Below are 14,242 nucleotides of genomic sequence, written 5' to 3'. Positions count from 1 at the left end.
CTGATGAGTTCGCACATCGAGAAAGAAATAAATCCCTCAAACTTAGGTGGCGTGAATAAACTTAACTTGGTCGTAGTAAATTGTTACTCACCTCAAACACTCAAAATTTACTCCAAATCAACAACAAAAGCATGTTTACCGTTTAATTATAAAATGTTATTCACTTCTTATATCTTTCAAACGCCATATAAAAGAGAGTTCTTTTTCTTAAAAATAAGGTGTTTTTAAACCAATCTTCACAAGCAAATGGAGGTTTTATTTCAGTATTTCTTCAACTAACTAGGTTCTGGGGACTAGGGTTTCTGCAAAAAGAAAGAATATAAGCTAGAGGGGAGAGTAGAATGAGAGAAATAAGTGAAAGAGAAGAGTTTCATTTTCTGGGAGGGGACAAGGAAGGGATGAGCGACATATGTTGACAATGTTAAAAAAAAAATCTTTAGGCAGCCGTGTGCTTGGTTGCTTGGTGTCCTAGACGCCTGCAGATTTTCATTTTTTGGACGGGGAGAAGGAAGTAATTTATTTGTATGTGTTTAATAATAAGCAAAGAAAATCTTTATATAACCAAATAGAAGTCCTAAAGAAATTCTAACCATTGCCGCAAAAGAAGCAATTCTAACCAGTAAAATGATTAACTACTAAAACAAAGAAATAGAAACACAAAATATAAAAAAAAAATATCCATATAACATTTCAGCTAGATTTTGGTGTCATGTCATAAAATATAAAAAAATTATAAAGAAACTTCTTATATTAGACATAAAGATATAAAGGCGCCTCCAAACTTGGTCGACTAGGCTAAGGGGTAGTGTGGTCCATTAGGTCCGTCCTGTGGACCACATCACAAATTCTATTTAATCACATGAATGTTTTTGGCTCCTCTTTGGTCATGGGGGTTTTCAGGAATTGGGATATCTTTCTATGCAATTGTACAATACACAACTAATAACCTTATAAAGAAATGAATAATGATAGGGAACAAGAAAAACTAGACAGACTATGGACATACATCTTATGTGATTTTCCGTGATTCGTTGTTTAGTGGATTAGATTCATCAAAAATACGAATCACAGCAAGCCACATAAGATATATGTCCGTCTGTCTAGTTTTTTCTTGTTCCCTATCATTACTTGAAAGAAAAACAACTAATAACCGAAATATTGTTGGTTTTTTCCCAACCTACCTAATGTGACGGCCTAAATCTCAACACTATTATTTCTTCTTTTGCTCATCTAAGTGATACAAGGTAGTGTACTTGGTGAAAGCTCTATGAGTTCATTGAAAAGACTTCGACACTCACTGAGTTCGGGCTCTCAACTCAGGTTCCAAATGCTCTTCCACAAACTGTCCGCCTATACGTATGGTCAACTAGAACTAGAAGGAACCCAACTTCTTGGGTTTTCTCCGTCGACATGGCGTCATCTTTATTTTGATGTCACGAGAAGATTTTATTTCAAGCTCGGTGGGTGCAATTCCAACCATGCTCTCTTTCCCTAAACTTATAGTTTCCGGTTAGCCCAAATACTAGAACCCTAATTTACCACCCCATTCTCAAACAATTTTAGTATGCCGAAAAGGGAGGCGTGCGAAGGTAGGCTCAATTAGCTAAGATTATGTTCGTGAGTGTAATGGTATACGCCTACCTGACTGAGAGCAACTGGTTGAACAAAGATGACTGTCGACCATAGTGAGTTGGGAGTCCCATGTGGAAGGGTTCTCGCTCAACGGATCAAAGATCCGTCAGGGATAACAAGTTGATGACTCCAAAGAGCTCTTATCGAATGATTCATTTGGCACCTCGATTGGACTCATCACATCCTGCAGTTGAAGAATGTCCCAACATTTAGGTTGTTCCCCCATTCAAGTGGTACGTGAGTTGGGGTTAGAACGTCGGGGACAATGTCAAGTCACGTACTCAACATTATTATCAACAATGTAAATGTTCGACATGTATAAACTTGATGGTGATGATGAGAGAATCATTGTAAAATAACAGCAAAGAGAACCAAAATGAACAACATAATAAATAGTGATTATAACCAAACAAAAGTACAATTAAAACACCCCCTCCTCAGTTACAAATTTTTCCTTTAATTTCTATACCCAAGTAACCCCAACCTCCTTTAGTATACCAAACCCAAACCCTTCCTCCAAACCAAAACAAGATAACTAAAAGTGAAAAGAGAAAGAAAAAGGAAAAAAAAGCTTATACCTTCCCCCTCTGATAGATGAACTTCTTCTTCTTTCAGTACTAAACAATATCTCTAATATACCACCCAAACCCACCACCCTAATAACAATTGCATTAGGAAAATAAGCCAATAAGTCATGCATATTTGTATCTACACCCCCCCAAAAGAGACTCATCAACTTACTTGTTCTTTGTTTTGATCTTCTCTTTCTTATTCTTGTTCGCGATGAGAGATGATAATGGCGAAGAGGATCCGAGGTTCCTCTCAGAGCAAACATCTAATGTAATAGGTTGTAGTGTTTGCAACTGACATGATAGCTCGGATCCTAACTCCCCTTTAGGCCATTTCTCTTGATTCCACCTAAAATTTCTTTCTTGTGCCCAACTTTCCCACACTCTATCCTTGAAGTTCACTCAAAGGAGAAGGAAATGAAAAAAGAAGAAGAAAAACATAACCCCTTAGAAACCTACTAACTAACTAGACCCTTAATTGAGAGAGAGAGAGAGAAGAATGCAAGATCTGCTAGATCAAAGAAGTGACAGATGATCCATAAGTGTTGGTAAGATCAGGCCAAGCACCAACACTCATGTTAGAGTTCCAATACATAGTCGAATCGGTTGAGCCTACCATGTTTTGACTAGGAAGATTCCATTCGACGACCTTACTAGTACTCTTATCCCCGTCGATTTGGTTGTTGTTACCTTCTTCCATCTTCATTTCTTTATTCATCATCATCTGCGTCTTATTGTCCTCGTTACTCACTCCCATTTGAAGATCTTGAAAGGGTAACAAACCCTGAAGATAACTAGTACTTTTGGGATCATTAGTCATATTTAAAGTAGAACATGAAGATCCAAAGAGTGAAAAGCGCGAAGACGAAAGTTGTGAGTTCGAAGAATTAATCAAATCTTGAACTTGATCAGTACTAGAAGGATTAAATCCTGCTCCATAATTGTTAGAATCACTAGTACTATAATTTAATCCCATATTACCTAACTGAGATTGATGATCATATGGACTAGTAGTATAAGATGTTGAAAATGGGAGATGATTCATGTAAGAAGTAGTATTGGGTAGTCCATAAAATAATGGATTCATCTGGTTAGATCCAGAAGAAACATTCATTTGGTGGTTATGAGTAGAAGGAAGGTTAGATTGAACCCTAGGGTTTGATGAAGCTGTAGTAATAACTGCAGCTGCAGGTTTCTTGATCACCCTTTTGTTCTTCCGATATCCACCACCGACCGGAACATTCCGTAGTGTTCCACCTCTAGTCCAGTAACGTTTGCAAGCTTTGCAGAAGTGTCTAGGTTGAGATAAACTATAGTTGTTGTAGTAACAAAATTTTGTGTTCGACGAATCACAACGAGGACACTTTAGGGTTTGTTGTGCTTGTTGATGATCTTGACTTGTTTTCTCCATCATCCCTCTACTATTATTTGAAGCTATTGTCCCTCTAGTCTCATCTATCTGCACAAAGATTCCAAAAAGAAAAAGAGATTTGTTAGGCAAATCCAAACCCACTTCTTATATTCCACTACAATAGCTAAGCAACAAAGATCATGTTGTGACACAAGAGAGAGAGAGAGAGAGAGAGAGAGAGAGAGAGAGAGAGAGAGAGAGAGAGAGAGAGAGAGAACCTGTTGAGGCCAGTCAGTGGAAGTGGTAGAAGAGATGGCCATTTTAAGTTACCCAAACTTGTATGTCTTCTCTCTAAGAGGAATAGTTCTTGAAAGGATGAGTATCTAACAGAGAGAGATGAGTGGTTCTTAGTAGTTAGAAGCTTGAAATGGGAAAGGAGGAAAGAGCCATTTAAAAAGGACCAAGAAGAATTTTGTAACTATTTATATATTAGTATATACCTAGACATGCTTAGGGTCCATAGAGGTCTCCACACAGGTAGGGTCTATATGATGATGATTCATGGATAAATCACTACCATGGAATTGAAATAATGAAATAATGTGAGTCTTATTCATACATTGATAACACATTATGTAGGTTAGATTTTAAGTCATTGCGATATTCTAAAAAGCGTTTACGAAACTACATGTCAGAAAAAGATGACGTATCACTTAGCTTTTGATCGAGTTCATTTTGTAATAAAATTCTTAGCCAATTAATCGTTTCTAGACCATGATACTTTTTTTTTTGTTGAAAAATCTAGACCATGATACTAAGTTCACAAAAATTTTAACGAATTTTTAGCCGAGATGATGTGTCAAGTTTTCCTTTGAAAGTTTGACCGAATATGGGTCGTTATTTTTATCGCTCGTTCACATTTTAACGACCCAGATTTTATCACACTCTCACAGGAAACTTGCCACATCATCTTCATGCAAAACTCGTCAAAATCTTTTGTGCACCTAGCACTCCCCATAAGTTCTTACGCCAAAAAATAATGCATTTTGCATCTAGCACTAATTCTATCCATTATGTTTGTTTGATCACCTTTGGTAATCTATAAAATTTGAAAGAACTTTTTACCTTAAAGAAAGTAAAGTAAATCACAAACCAAGATGGACAGAGTAATATTCTTGCATGTGAAAGGAAAGTGACCTAGCTAGTTAGCTCTTTCTCTCACAAGAATCCAAGAACAAAGAACACTACTGCCCTTCACTATAATATAACACTGATAAAGAAGAAGAAGAGATGATGAAAATATTATCCTCACAAGGTTCAAGAAAAAGAACACACACACACACACACTACTCACAGACTTCGATTACACCACTACGTAACATTCTTTGTGCTTATTTTTAATACAATTTTATATGCATATTATATTCTTTGGGTGGTGGGAGATAATCCCTATGGACCAAAACCCTAGAGGAGCAAGAGATCACCAAATCCCACTTCACAATTTTATTTTATTGTTATTTTTTTGACAGGTTCCTACTACTTAATTCAAAGACCTTGTTCAAATTCAATTATAATATAGTCATACTTGATGGAGACTCCAATTTGGTATTTCCCAACTCCCGATGTGGCGACATATCACTAGAGTATATACTCTCACTATTTTCTCTCCAATTGCTCCACGTTCAAGTGATATGTTGACGTTGTCACATCAGACGGAAGGCTGAGGAAGAGACTAAATGGAGGGATAAATAGAGTTTTGTACTTGAAGTAGCATTATATAAATGGTAATAATATAATTTAGTACTTGTTTTTCTAATTGTATTTCTCCTCATCTTAACATCTCTGTAACACAAACTACCCTTTTGGAATTGATGTTATGGTTTGCTTAAAAAAGTAGGGAAGCGCGTAAATATTTTTTTCGTTCTTTCGGACTAAATGGAGTCAAACCTCAATCTTCTTGGGAATCCACTCCCTTAACAAACTAAGATTTCAGTGATTGCATGTATAACAAGAAAATTGACTCAATATCTCGTAGTACAGGGTGAAACAAAATGTTCCAACTGCAAATACGTACTGAAGATAAATCCAATAAAACTACTCATTTACGTTTAGAATAATCTATTTCAAATTTTAGAAAAGTGAGAGGCATACACTGGAACAAAGAATTGTGAAACGCTACAACCCGGAGAAATATATGAAGAGTTGATCAAACAACAAATATGAGAGATGGGGCTACATATGAAATTTCAAAATAATTCTTTCATACTATGAAATTATTGGTCTCCTCTAACAACTATCTTGCCACAATGGACAAATTAAATTGACCATCCATGTTGTTAATTGAATTAATAACAAAAGTTTCCTCTGTACTTTTTTATAGGGAGATGATGCATGAGAACAGACAGAGACTCTTGCCTTGTCATAAACAACCCAAGTTTTAGACCATCATCATCAATAGTTGAAAGTAATGTTCCTTACGACTTAAGAATTAGAAAGTTTGTCACCTATATATATATATATAAATTATTGCCAAATACGACAATATTTTTTTTAGGGTGGCCATCTAATTTATCAGAATATAAATCCGATCCATGGTTGTTTATGTAGTTTTGATTTGATGTATATGGCAATACGGAGAGCTATAATTATTAAGTTCACCTACCTTGTAACTAAAGTCAGCCTACTAATGATTATTGATTCTCATTTGTCGTAGTCTAATTTTTCATATCTGATTTGGTTCCGCTTAACAAAGAAATACTTATTCTTACATTTTTATTATATTGTGTTACTTCGGTTAATTGTAGAGATCATCTTCAACTGATTTTTCTACTAATGATTTTCTTATCGTATTAAAAACCTAAAAATGAAATAGTCGAACAAAAACGCGTGAGCAAAAACCTCGTGGTTGAATTAATTAGTTTATTAGTATAAATCTTGGATTTTCTTATTTATTGTCCACTTGCCTTATTCTAATACAAATTCAAGAAGAAAAAAGTGACAATATAGCATGTGGTTGTTAACATATTATATCTAATCTTTTGATTTTAAGGGTTTTCATATCTTAGTGTTTTATTCTTCTTTATCTTAATTGGTTTAATAAACCCTTAATCACCTTTTTGAAGTAAGATATGTTAGGAAAGACAAGAGGCATCATTTATTCATGGCTGGCTTTTTATTTAGCTAGTTGACTACCTAATTTCACTTAAACATTTTGGCAAGTGCTCAGAGCTCATTTAGGTCATTGGTAATTAGATCCGACTGTTCTGTTTCCGATGATACTGAATCGATTATACTGAGTCGATCTTCCTCTTGAGCACAACAATATCTTTAGGGGTAAAATTGCGTATTTTTTCATACATTTTTTTTCGTGTGTAACACTTACTTCATATTTACGTCGTCTAGTTATATTTTTAAGAAGATAGAGTAGTTCATAGATAGAAAAATAGAGATCGTTAGTTCACTTTAAAAACATGGACTAATGGCGATGGAGCACTTCAGACGGCGATCACTTACGCCGTTAGAAAAGGAGGGCAGGGTCGAATGGCGTACTGGAAAGTTCTGCATTGGAGTGTATAGAGAAGGCCTATTACATGAGGCTTAAAGCCTTAATGTAGCATGTCACTCATCAAATTGTTACTCTATTATTCATGTATTTTCTTACTTGTTTAGTCAATCATCAAATTGGATATAGATAAGGCCTTTGGGTGGTTTGAAGGACCCACAAGACTTGCCATTGATGAGGGTAGAGAGATGAGTTGAGTTCGTACCATTCTTAATCCATCTCGGTGGCTACTGAAATCTCATACATTTCAATACTCTTCTGTAGAGTCTCATATGACATTATTGGAAGCCTTATCTCTATCCACTTTTTAAGATTTAGATTTTGTGATGTCTATCACTTTAGAAGTAATAAGTGTAGAGTCTAGGATTTGTCTGTACGCTACAACCACTACAAAAGCACGGGTTATTTGTGACGGGCTTTTTCGACAGCTTGGACAAAACGGTCGCAAATAGGCTCATTGTACCGACAACGGAGGAAAAGCCGTGGGATATATGCCTATTTCATGATATCTAAGGTTACGAGTTGCTCCATTCTGGCGATACCTTGCTTGATAGCAGATTAAGTTGAAGTAGTGTCGACCCTTTTTTGGGTGTCCTGTGGTCTTTCATGGAAGACTATTAAACTCCATCGAGACTAATGTCACCGTCTTCAAATCTTAAAGGGATTGGAGACATCATAAACTCATAAAGGGCAAGAACATCTCTAATGTGGGAGACTGAATCTGTAAAACTTATAGTGCCACATAGGATATTTAGAATTTGTCAAAAGAGAATAATCTATTTCTAGAGTATGTCTCTAACAATAATGCTACATGACATGACTCAGGTGTCACCGTGTCAGAAAACGGACAAAAAAGGCAATAGTTGGACTTTGAGCGCTCAAGTGGATTGCAGCGTTTGCTTTTTCGTGTTGTTTTCAGACACCTCAGTCAGGTTATGTAGCATTTTTCTTCTCAAATTGGCTTATTCATCAATGTTTGAATTTAGCCCAACTAGATTCATCTTTTCATAATCTTCTAAACAACTATTTCCTTTTATAAAAAATATTCATATTAACATGAGTAACAAAAAAAGCCCTTGAACATTGGCAGGTGAGATGGTCTCTATTTTGCTATTTGAGATTGGACAATATCTCAATTACGACTTGACCATGACGGCGGTAGAAATGTTTTTGAGTCTTAATTAGAAATGTGGATCAATGATGATATAACATATAAGTATATACCCTCGTGCATCATCTTGAATATGACGAAGAATAATTTTATCTTCATGCAATTTTGAAAGATATGAAAAGACAAAGTTACCTTTTATATTTTTTTATCAAGAAATCGAGTATCAAAGCATTGATACATCATCAAGGTGTGATAAGCACCATAACAGCTTTAGTGAAACCAATAATTAAAGGGGTGTCAAAGTCCATCAGCATAGAGTCTGAAGCCCAACAAACTTATTATTATATATACGGTTATACCTATAATAACTCAAACTCAATATCCATAAGTTTCATTTCTTCTGAAAATCGAACGTGATCCTCCAAGAATTTGGAATTTATATCAACCCTATCAACCACTACCACTTAGACAACCAAGACTGTCTTTGTAGTATTATTAGTCACGTGAGATAAGAGGGGCACAAGAGTAGACATGCTTTAACCATTTTTGTTAATAAAGTTATGAGGTGGCACGTAGAAATGGTCAGACCCATGTGATTGGCAGCTCAGCTAGTCTCAATGAGAAAAGGCAAAAAAGCGGGAAACATGAACTTGTGGGGTGGGAGAGGGAAAACGGATTTTGTAGTCCCCCAACGGATCTTCTTTTTCTTCCCCAACTTTACCCCATCATTATTCCCTATCACTTCTCATCCCCATCTCCCATCTTTTCTGGTTACTTAAGTCCTCCTAATTCACTTCTAATTTAAATCAAGATCTTTATAATGGGTTCTAGGGCTGGAGAGATAAAATGAGAACCCATCAGTCAACCCTATCGGCCCTGCCCCATGAAGACTCCCTACTCCGGCTCACCGCTCAGGCATGCCCAATCAAGTGTTGGAACTAAGCCCATTCGCTTTAACTTGTCAAAATCAAGAGATAGACATACTATTGTATTCGTCTCAGATCCTGATTGAGATAAACGAGATTCACTTGATCAAAGTTTTGGTGAAGTTAGTAATTTTCCGAACTTAGTGACTTGACAGATGATGTTAGCCTTCATGGAGTTAAGTGCCTTTTATGATAAGTCATCAATCATTGTCTTGTGGAAGTATCGCTCAAATCACTAACATAGAGTCCATCTGGAGTCATAAATCACTCAAATTGAGAGTAAAGAAGGATCTAATAACATAAGAGATCCATTGCTCCGTAGAAGTGTCGAATAGATCACTAACTTTCTGTTTGTCCAACTAGATGGCCGTTGAAGTAGCTCACAGTCATTGTCTAGAATACAGAGATCTCTGAAAATATCGCTATGCAACTTTAATCTAACCCCAAAGAAACTAGACACTCCCAGTTTCTATTCCTCTAAAGTACTCTTATTAAAAGAGATTGTCGATTTGTTGAAATTAATAATTTACCAAATTATCAAAGATGTTGTTCAATATTCAATTGGTCACATGATTAAAAAAATGTAGAGATCAACTATGAAAAGAAGATGGAAAATTAAAGGGTCATATAAACTAACAATCTGTAACCTTAATACAACCGTTATCAATAAAGACAACCAGATGGATGTGAGAACGAATAAAAATTGAGACAAAGAGCAACCTTGATACACACGACAGAGCTAAACTTATGTCACTTTTTTCCTATTATCAGAATCTAAATTGATTCGAGTAAGATTTGAGACAGTTGGTTTTGTTCGAGTCATTTGAATAGCCTATTTAGATAGAATCTTAGACTATTTATTGAATAAAGATATTTTATACAGTATTTTGGGAGTCAAATTGGTCAAAAAGAAGAGGGTCCCATGAAATACTTCCACCTCAGAATCCACCAGCAGGAGATGAGATTCCTAATTCCCTTCTTCAACCAAACAAGAAAAAGAAAACCGAAACACACGCGAGTCAAAAGGAACAACTTCTTCCATCCTAGCTGTGTCAAGAAGATGATATGAAGTAGTCAGGGAGATAGAGAGAGAGAAAGGTAGTTGGAAGGGGGGCCAAAAGAGGGCAAAGAATCAAATCTAGGACCAAACCGTACTAATTATAATCGTCAAAGGCTGACCAAATTGCACTAAAACTAAAGCTAGACAAAGATCTTCTCTTCCCACCTCCCCAAATAATTTATTTTGATTTGTTTAATTTAATCCTCGATTTTGATTACATATTCTTAGGATTTAATAAGATCTAATAGTACATTTTAAGATCAATTAAAATAACAAAAAGAAGAATATTTTATACTTTTCTCTCCCTCAATAAAAGAAATCGTGTCAAGCCCACTTCAAAGACTCGACTGCGGAATAAAATACCTAGAGTTGAACGTTGTTATATCTATCGTGTAGGCAACATGCTAATACTATACACCAAAGTCATAAATCGAAAAATATCTCTAATTTACCCATATTTGTTTGTCTATAAATGGAGTAACTTTAATGAGATGGTTGAAAATACAATATTAAAAATATATTGTATTTCTAGACAAAAATCATATATAGTTTGTTGCAGTTCGCACTTTCGATAGTTCTGATTTACTGATTCACTAACCGCGACAAGCCATATGAAAATTATGCCCATTTTTTTTTGCCCCTTTAGCATTATTCTTTTTGAATCTTATTGACTTGAAGTTAAATAAATTACCTAAAAGCATTCAATTTCAAACGGCGTAAACTGATTGGCTCTAGATGGAATTACCAGATTTGATAAGAGTAAATTATTCTAGAGGACTATGCATGAGAGACTAGATTGAACTAATCTCCATGACTCCGTCTCGTAAGGAATACACAAAATACCACAATAGATATCATCACATCTGCGACAACCATGATGGGCATTCAAATCATTGTACTCTATGAGCTCTACAGTGTAAGATTGAATCTAACATTTTGAGCTCAGTTCCCCGCATTTGATGAAGACATAATTTCTTTATAAATTAAAATCTCATTTATGATGATTGAGAATAATTAAAAAAAATATATGCATTCCATTATCTTCTCAGATCTCTTTCCATAATATATTTTGACTAATACCTAAATTTATTATATGAATCCCATTGTCCACTATGTGTCTATGTGTCATCTTGTTTTGTGGGACCGGAAGAATGTTTGGGAAAAATAAAATACAATAGTTTCTATCTAAAATGAGAGGTGAATTAGTTTTTATATATGTGTGAAAGACAAAAACACTTTCCTTGGTAGAAAAGTGAGAATTCTCTTAACAAAAAAAAAATGGTAGAAAAGCGAGAATGGGATGAGAATTGAGGGAAGAATCCTCTTCTAGCTACTACCATTACTATATGTTTATAGTTTTTTTTAAAGAATATTTTACCATTAATATATTTTTATAGTTATTGTGTAACGTTTAGAGAAAATTGTCATTTTTCTTTAATATTTTACTCATATATTAAGTGTGAACATCCAATTATTATTCATATAAGTTGCTAACGAACATTGACTTTTATATTTACCAACAATCAATTTAGTCTCTGTGTTAGAGATACGCAATGATTTTTTCTCTTAAAATAAGATAACAATCAATTACATCTAGAAATTATCGTTGTTTTTTTATAAACAGAAGTTCTCATTATTGTGGATACGGAGATGCTAGGTTCATTGCTCCACTTCTTTGATTATTGTGGCAGAGTCCTCCCACCTCGCCACCAGGGGCGGAACCAGGATTCCATACTAGAGAGGGCAAGCCTAAAGTCTCTATAAAGTTCTACATATACTGTGTATCGCCTTACTAGATTGGATAACTCAATTGAGTATTAAAAAATTGACATATTTTTTATCAATTATTTTACATCTTATAGATGTAAAAATCAACCCATTTTATTAATCTAAGATCTCTGTATAAGTAGAAAAAATTACGAAGCCAAAAGTGTACCTAAGTGAAAACAATGGTCTCTAGTAAAATGACACTTCAAACCAAAATGAAAATAGAAAAAGAAACAATAGTGTTGGCAGTGGGTTTTGAACCCCTGTCTATCACTTGGAATGCATCCTACCTTTCCACTGAGCTAAAGTACATTACTGTCGTATAGTTAGCTTGACTCACATATGTGGAGACCAGGCCGGGCAGCCACATAGTTCCGCCCCTGCTCGCCGCAATACAAAAAAATAGGGCTGAAGTACGGGACTCAATAATAGTGATCAATCTTATTTCGATCTCATAATTATGCAGTCATAAAAAAAATAAACACTTTTATATTGTTGAAAAACTTTCTGAATTAAGGTAGTACAAGAATAATCATAAAGTGGAACCTTTGAAATAAAATGGATGGGGACTCAGACTCGTGCTGAACTGCACATTCTCCTTAAGACAAGTTTCGCCACCACTATCGACCGCACACCACAGACAACGTTTTCCTTTTCCTTTCAAATAGACTCTTCTTCTTCATCTTCTTCAGTTTTGTAGGACTTTATTCATTGTATGTCATTTTCCGACAGAAATAACGAAGAAGAAAGCAAGTTAACGCTCCCAATGCGAGTAAAGTCACTACAAAAATTAAGGTTATTGCTCACGTAAACAAACCGGTGGAAACATAAAAAAATTGTCGGCAAAGCTTTCTCCCAATGGCAGCGACACGTCGACTTAAAAGGCGTCGGCAGTACTATTGCCGACGACACTGGTGACGGAATTTGTACTGTCGGCCTAATACTACCGACGGTTACTGAATTTTAACTACGGTCAGCATAACTAGTATTTTTCTGGGAATGCGTAACCAAACTTTATGGCCGACGGTATTCAAAAAATAATCACCGTCGGCAATATAATTTGGGGCCAAATTTTACTCGCCCTCTCCACGACCTCTTATTCCCCGGCAGACTTTATCCGTCGCTATAACTTGAGCCGACGACACATATACCGTCGACAATATTTTCTTAATTGTGTTTTAATCAATTTCGACACCTGTTACTGCAGTAGGTTATCCATAAACTGCATCAACATAATGAATAATAACCTGACAAACATAAATTACAAAACAAATTGATACAAATTGATAATTTCTAGAATTCTTTTCCCTCCTCTTATGAATTTGTGGAAAGTTTTCCCACCATGGGGAAAATTCACGCCATTTCTTTACCGGCAGTTTAATTAATACCGTCACCAAAGTCCTTCTACCGACGGTTTCTTCGACGACCAAGTCGTCGGTGAAACCAAGGGATGATAGGTCACCGCGGTGTTATGTGCCGAGGGTTTTCCGAGAAAACCATCGAGAGAGTCACACTAATGCCGACGGTTCTAGAGAAAACCGTCAACCTTACTCTTATGGCCCACGATTTTTAGAATACCGTCAGCAACCTCTGTCACGTATTTTTGTAGTGGTCGAAGAAAATAAGTAGTAGTAGTAGAAGAACGAGAAAATATAGATAAAGGTGATTATTATCATGATGGTTGTTGTAAGCTTAAGAACGAAGTGGTGGTGAAGATGAAGGGGAGATGTCGAGTAATGGACAAACATTTTAATATCTGGTCTTAAATTAGATTTGAAATGGACCGTAAAAGTTTGTTTTAATCTTCCAAGGCGCGATAAGCTATTCACTTGAGAAATTTCTAAAAGTTGACACTTCAGCCTAATTCTTATACTAAGAGCATCTCCAATGCAACACTCTAAAACTCTAAAGTTGGTTATGTGACATTTTTTTTTCATTAAAATATATGAAAATGTTGAGTTGACACTTAGAGGTATCTCAAGAAGACACTCTAGAAATGGAGTGTTCTCTTGAGATATCTCCGTTCCACCCTCGACACGTCATCTTGGAGATTTGAATTGAGTTTTGCATTGGAGATGAATTTTAAGATAAAAACTCTAAAAGTCTTACATGGCACTCTGAGTTTCTAATATTGAGATTTGCATTGGAGATGCTCTAAAGGTTAATAACCCTACTGGATCTTACTAGGGTTCTTCATTTTTGTCTGTTCACGGGATAGAACTGGAGCACCAAATAGGTGAAGATTAACAAAGTTTGTCGACTCG

General features: G+C 35.6%; 1 protein-coding gene across 1 annotated transcript; it reads right to left on the bottom strand.

The window, feature by feature from the left end:
* Window positions 1-2,009: 2,009 nt before the first annotated feature.
* LOC147555625 (dof zinc finger protein DOF1.4-like) lies at window positions 2,010-4,091 on the bottom strand. Its single transcript, XM_086663672.1, has 2 exons — window positions 3,831-4,091; window positions 2,010-3,660 (listed from the first exon to the last, which is right to left on the bottom strand). Exons 1-2 carry the CDS (start codon window positions 3,870-3,872, stop codon window positions 2,713-2,715), a joined length of 990 nt encoding a protein of 329 aa, XP_086519798.1. The 5' UTR covers window positions 3,873-4,091; the 3' UTR covers window positions 2,010-2,712.
* Window positions 4,092-14,242: the final 10,151 nt, after the last annotated feature.

This window comes from Eschscholzia californica, unplaced genomic scaffold, assembly GCF_041429995.1.
Source record: "Eschscholzia californica isolate CP2 unplaced genomic scaffold, dmEscCali1.0.p SCAF_2, whole genome shotgun sequence".
Lineage (NCBI taxonomy): Eukaryota > Viridiplantae > Streptophyta > Magnoliopsida > Ranunculales > Papaveraceae > Eschscholzia > Eschscholzia californica.
The sequence above is the reverse complement of the archived record's forward strand: the minus strand, read 5'-3'. Positions and strand labels throughout refer to the sequence as shown.

Excerpts from the sequence above, each read along its gene's own strand:
- LOC147555625 (XM_086663672.1), bottom strand. The coding sequence starts at position 3,872 with ATGGCCATCTCTTCTACCACTTCCACTGACTGGCCTCAACAG. Across the intron at positions 3,661-3,830 it reads CCACTGACTGGCCTCAACAG|ATAGATGAGACTAGAGGGAC; the intron begins GTTCTCTCTCTC and ends ATCTTTGTGCAG.